The sequence below is a fragment of the Triturus cristatus genome, chromosome 6 (genome assembly GCF_964204655.1).
Source record: "Triturus cristatus chromosome 6, aTriCri1.1, whole genome shotgun sequence".
Taxonomy (NCBI): Eukaryota; Metazoa; Chordata; class Amphibia; order Caudata; family Salamandridae; genus Triturus; species Triturus cristatus.
Window position 1 is genome coordinate 1,328,820,801 of NC_140589.1, and position 6,000 is coordinate 1,328,826,800.

At 41.5% G+C, this 6,000-nt stretch overlaps 1 protein-coding gene across 4 annotated transcripts in view; it reads left to right on the forward strand.

The window, feature by feature from the left end:
- NINL (ninein like) overlaps window positions 1-5,788 on the forward strand; it is a 441,695-nt gene extending 435,907 nt beyond the window's left edge. For all 4 annotated transcript variants that reach the window (XM_085612328.1, XM_085612329.1, XM_085612330.1 and 1 more), the window contains one exon: window positions 4,923-5,788. In XM_085612328.1, coding sequence (XP_085468454.1) covers window positions 4,923-5,114 — 192 coding nt within the window. In that variant the 3' untranslated portion in view covers window positions 5,115-5,788. The remainder of the gene's footprint in view (window positions 1-4,922) is intronic.
- The last annotated feature ends 212 nt before the right edge of the window (window positions 5,789-6,000 follow it).

The window sequence follows — 6,000 nt, forward strand, 5'->3', positions numbered from 1 at the left end:
CTTCCTCCATTACAGATCCCAAAGAGTCAAGGTGAACCACTCTCTATCCCAGCCTTCATCAGTATCCATGGGGTCCCACAAAGGTCTGCCCTATCCCCCATACTCTTCAACTTGTACTTGGAACCATTAGCTAACGCACTAAATTCCACATACATTCTTTTCCATATGTATGCGGATGACACGCAACTTTACCTGAAAATCACCTCTCTGGAAAACCTCATATCACTCAACACTACCCTAACGAATACTCAAAACTTGTTAACTGAGAACCACCTCCTGCTCAGCACTTCCAAAACTGAATTCCTTCTCATCTCTCCTCCGAATCACACCCCCAAGTTACACCTCTGGATGAAGCACCTCACTGCCTTCGACTGCTCCCCCCACATTATTGATTTAGCCAAATCTCTCGGAATCACCCTGGACAAGCATCTGAACATGAAGAATCATATTAGCAATGTGTGCAAGGGAGCTAATCACCTGATGAGGCTACTCAGGAATCTCAAACCATTCCTTCCACAAGCTGACTTCAAGGGCTTGTTCTGCCGAGGCTAGACTATGGCAGTGCCGCGCTCTGTGGCCTTCCCAAAATATACCTTGGCACCACTAAGGGCTTCATTGAATACTGCTGCCAGAATGATAACAGGTACTAAAAGAAATGCTCACATATCCCCAGTCCTAAAATCCCTAAATTGGCTGCCCTACGAAGCAAGAATACAGCTAAAGTTTGCCTGCCTGTCTCACAGAGCCCTCCTTTTCAAGACCCATAGGTATCTAGCTCAAAAGATAGAATTATATGGAGGTGGTAGACCTTCAAGAAGTGCTAACTCTTTCCTCCTAAGACCAGAGATCTTTCAGAAAAACAGAACGTGTCACAGAGCTTTTTCCGTCTCTGCCCGAAGATCTGGAACGTTTATTACCAGCACAGTATTCCGTCTGAAGTTCTTTCGTTAGTTAAAGGCCATACATTTGTTTTTCTGAGCATTGATCTCTATCCTATGAATAACACAAAATAGAGAAAACCATTCAATAAGAATTTGTTGGCCCTTAGGAGATTTTAAAACAAGAAGGATTCCATTAGCAAAATGTAATGCTGGAAACGTTTGGCCAGCTAATGTTGGGTAGTCATTCTGGCAATCGGCCAAAGAGCCAACGCAACTTTTAACAAAAAACAGAAATATTGTGGGGGGGTCAAGACGCAACGGGCGAACTCTTTTATTAACACTAATTTTATGAGTGAGTTCACCATTAGGGCCCTATCTCACCTGTGCATAATTGTCCTCATTGAGACTTATTATAATGAATAAGAGGTCTGAGGGTACTCCCATGGTGGCCAGTACCTCCCACAATCTAATTGTAGGGACTAAGTCACAGGTTACTCTGAGATCGCCGAAGGCAACATGAAGTCCCCCAAATCGCCCCGGTCAATATCCACCGCCTTCTACTTGGTCATAAGGAAACAAAAAGCCTGGTCCGCAGTCCATGTTCTTGCTCTGAAACTAAAGCCTTCCTGAAAGTGGCCTAATACATTATTATCAGAGATTCAATCGGATAACTTACTGAGCAGTTGTTTACAAAACATCCACTGGAGATTATCCAAACGACTGACAGGATGATAATTGCCCATCACATTGTGCAAGTCCTTTTTAAACACTGGTACAATCTCTGCTCCCTTGCATGACTGCACAATTGAAACACCGTCTGCATACCAGTAAAAGTAGCATTGATGTAAGCTACCCATGTATTTTCATTCTGAACAAAATTGGTGAGTAGGGCCCCTATCGGAACTTGGGGTCTCCTTCTGTCTCTGAGAAATAATAACTTTTTTTATCTCTAACAGAGAGAAAGTGATGCAATGGTTGGTGACACTCGAGGACTGGAGGCTGCTGTTACCTAATTATTAGTCAAAAGGAGGATTCAACAACAATACAAAGTAGAGTGATTTAAAATGATTAACCCAATTGCTCAGTTGGATAAAGAAACTCTGGTCTCGTATGTGACGACCAACCTGGCTGATTATATTCCAAAAGGTTTTAGCATAGTTTTTTTGGTTGCTTTTAGCAAATACACCTAGGTTCCATTCCAATTTGGTGAAACTTACAGTTTTCTTTAACAGTGCCCTAGCTTCAACAGTTTTAGACACGTCTTTAAGCTTAATAGCCACCAGAAGTCATGACTTAGCTACCCTGTACGCTAGAGTCAAACATTCCTGGAACCTGGGGATCATTTCACTGGTTTATATTCTTTCTGATAAAAGTCTTTGAGATTAGAGAAGAAAATACTATGAGTTTCTAGTATCAAATGTGGGTTATCCAAGTTCCTTAATATCGTACCCAACTGAATGGATGCTAAGTCATAGATCTTTGCAAAGACATCAATAGAGCAACAGATAGCATTCCATTTTACGTTCCTGCAGTTAAGGCATTTGTACTAAAGTAAGCTGCAGCCGCCAGGTCGTCAAATAACAAACCCTAAATAGAACTAGACAGGGGATAATGGCTGCTTTTTTCGCTATGAATGACTATGATATCACACATTACTCTTCAAGCCCTAATGTCCAATAAAATATAGTCTACGCCGCCCCCCCCCCCGGCCCCAGAATGTTGTTGCAGCAATGCTGTTGGAAGAGGATCATCCATTGCAAGCACCTAACCCATGGGTAAGGTTTTCTTTTTTAACCCATGGGAAACGTTTTTTTTCTAACCCATGGGTAAGGTTTATGTCAGCTAATTGTAATGCAGATCCACTCTTACTTTTTCTAGGAGGGGCAATTAAGTCATGGATGCCCCAGTGGGCGTCCTGGTCTTTAGTCAAGTCCTGAGTAAAAGTTGAGAGTTCAAATGTCAGATTAAAGCCACAAGCAATGAAAACAAGATGGCTGTTGGTATAAGAGGACAGTAAATTGTTCAGTAATTTGAGTGTGGACGATTCTTTGTTATGTTGATTAGAAGGAGAGGCATCTCGTGGACAAAGGATATTATTAAGCCCTGTATGTCTGAATATCTTGTGTTTAACTGTTTAACAGAGCACAAGGAGATTTTCAACCAAACTACTATACCACCATAAACTCCCCTAGCATGTGTGAATTGCAGGAATACAAAAAACTCACAGCCAAGTCTATGGACATTTTCGAGGACCCATTTCTCTTTAAAAATGCAGAGCTCCAACTCATCTATAAGTAAACCCCACTCCGTATCTTCCAGGTTAGTTTTTAGACCTGCTATAGTCCAACTAATAATATTTGTTCTTTTCCTGGATGGTGGTGATGAAGGGAGGGCAAGAGCCCCATTTGAAGCAGAACCACAACCCAATAAATAATTTGGCTTTGAGATGCTATTACAATCGGAGGACCCCCCGCCCATCCCTCAGTAGGATCACTTATAGGTGGGACAATAGATGAGCTACAATTTGGCTTGGAATCTCATGTAATAGTAGGAACAGGATAATTGATAAACAGTCATTTTCTGGTATGTCAAAAAACACAGCAAAATGGTTGAAGGTAATAATATATGAGGAGGAGGACGTGGGACGGGAGACTAAAACAAGACTCCGTGGCTCCCATTTGATATATATCTATAAAAGAAGCATAATGGCAGAAATTTCACTGAACCTAAGTATGCCTCAGATGGGAGTGATACAGAATACTTTCCACAATATTAATATGCCTAAAATTGAAGATTACATAGTTCCAACTGAAGTTCTTGGCCAACGAACTGACCTGCCCAACCCTTCAGACCATCAGAATATTATCCAAAAAAGGAGTTCTAGCTTACATTTGTATGCAACTAGTGGAGGACCTTATTTCTTTAATTACGCTGATATTTCACTGGTGCCCAGGGCTAGAAGTGGTACGCTTCCCAAACAAAAATATATGGATATGTGGCCTGAAGCAAATGTATAGGAGGTACATGCAGATCTGTTGGCACATAAATCTTTGTTCTGTAGCCATAGCATAACACCCACCCCTCTCCCCAACCCGCATTTGCCCATCCACTTACTGGTTATTGGGAGATGGTTGGTTAACAATTTGACCCTCAGCCAATAGACAAGCTTCCTTGTTGTTACTATATGGTAGCTCAGCTGAGGTGACTCCCCCTTTTAGAGCCCAAGGTAGAACAGAGTGCCTGTGCCCCTGGTGCTGTTGGCCAGTGGGGTGATAAGGCAAGAAGTATATCAACTTTGTCAGCTGGAAATGATAATTGCCTTTCTGCCAGTTACATTTCTTTCGCAAGTCCCCCAACAGTCTTCTCTAGAAATCCATCTATAGTTCTGCTCTTAAGCTCTTTTTGCTGTTTAACTCCAGTTTTATGCATCCCCATAATTATCCATTCGAGAATCAATAGAGGCAATGGATCAACTCTCCACCACTTGTGAGTCAATCCATTACCAGTTCAAAAATCAACAGATCCACTAACACAACCTCAGAGCATAGGCCAACTTCTAGGTGAAACCCACAACATAATGTACATACAGTAGCAAGTGGGTGTCTTGACACTTCCAGGGATCGCCTACTAATTATCAGCCAATTCAGAATCCCAGGACATTGGCATGAGCCTCAGAAAGCTGTTTTTTGGGAAGAAGGCGCTTGGTGCGGGTTGGGGTTCAAAAGTGCCTCTTAGGTACTTCTCGGCACGAGGCCCCACCCCTTTTCACACAGTGAGATTGTTCTTCAAGTTGGTAGGTATATAAATGGCAGGAGTATGCAAAGTGTATGAATCTAAGCATTGCACACTACAAACAGTTAGTTGCAGGTTAAGTAAAATATTCTATGACAAGATTAAAGGGAAGCACAGAATTATCAATTATATAAAGTAATTTACAAAGAGCCAGTCCGATTGGATGTTTACCTATTATGGAAATATTATGTTGCTCAGAAACAAAGACACTAAAATAAATCTAAAATGTAATATTCTTCTCATTTTTAGCTTGAAAAGAATGCCAAATCAGACATGCTGCTGAAAGACTTGTACGTGGAAAATGCGCAGCTGATGAAGGCTCTGCAGGTTACTGAGCAGAGGCAGAAGAGTGCAGAGAAAAAGAACTTTATCCTGGATGAAAAGATTGCAGCCCTGAATAAATTAATCAGAAACATTGCCCCAGCATCCCTGTCGGCCTAGAGTCATTGCACCTCCTTTGGCCCAGCCAGGAGAAAGACTCCGCGAGTACAGAATAAAATCCAGAAGAGTCTCTTTGTGTCATGGATATCAACTTCTTGGGTGGAATCGTGACTCTGAATATGGCAGCCATGGCAGACATGTTTAATTCCCCAGCTACTGTGCCACTGGGTGTGGAGAATACAACTGCTGTGGTCTCAACCACAGAGACGCGAGATGGCAATGCGAGGTCAAAACTTTCTGCTATTGTTGTCACTTTTCAACCAAGTTGCTCAGGGATTGAAGCAAAATGAAGGTACGGAGAAGTGTGGCTTAGTGGCAGCGAGATGAACGCTTGGAAAGTATATACTTTTATGAGTGAGAGTAAAAAAAAAAACTGGGCTGAGACTGAAGAAGGACAATGAGCAACATCAACTTGATGTCTTCTGTCTCCAGTTCGGATGACATTTCAGGATGTTACTCTTCAGTGGCTGGTTGCTTGGTTAGCGCGCGTGAAAAATGTACAGTTTTATATACAGTGTGTTTTATATGTACATATGTAAACATTGTTAGCACCAAAAATCGCCTACATTCCCTGGTGTGTGAAAACACAGCCGGATGATGTAATGAACTGCACTTCTTTTGCTTCACATGAGAACAATTTACAAAATAAATGTGAAAATGTTTATTTTTACCAATGTATTTGTATGGTTTCAGATCAGTATGTGTTGTGTTTGCATCTGAATCACACAAAAGCAAGCAGGTTTTTTTTCTCCAGCACAAAATTAACAATATTGGATTAGTAAACATGCATGTGCCATTCATGCATCTTTGTGGTGCTGATGGCAGGATACAAAGAAGCTATTGGAAACTGAAGAATCATCAAGAAACTGATGCTGTAAAAATGCTG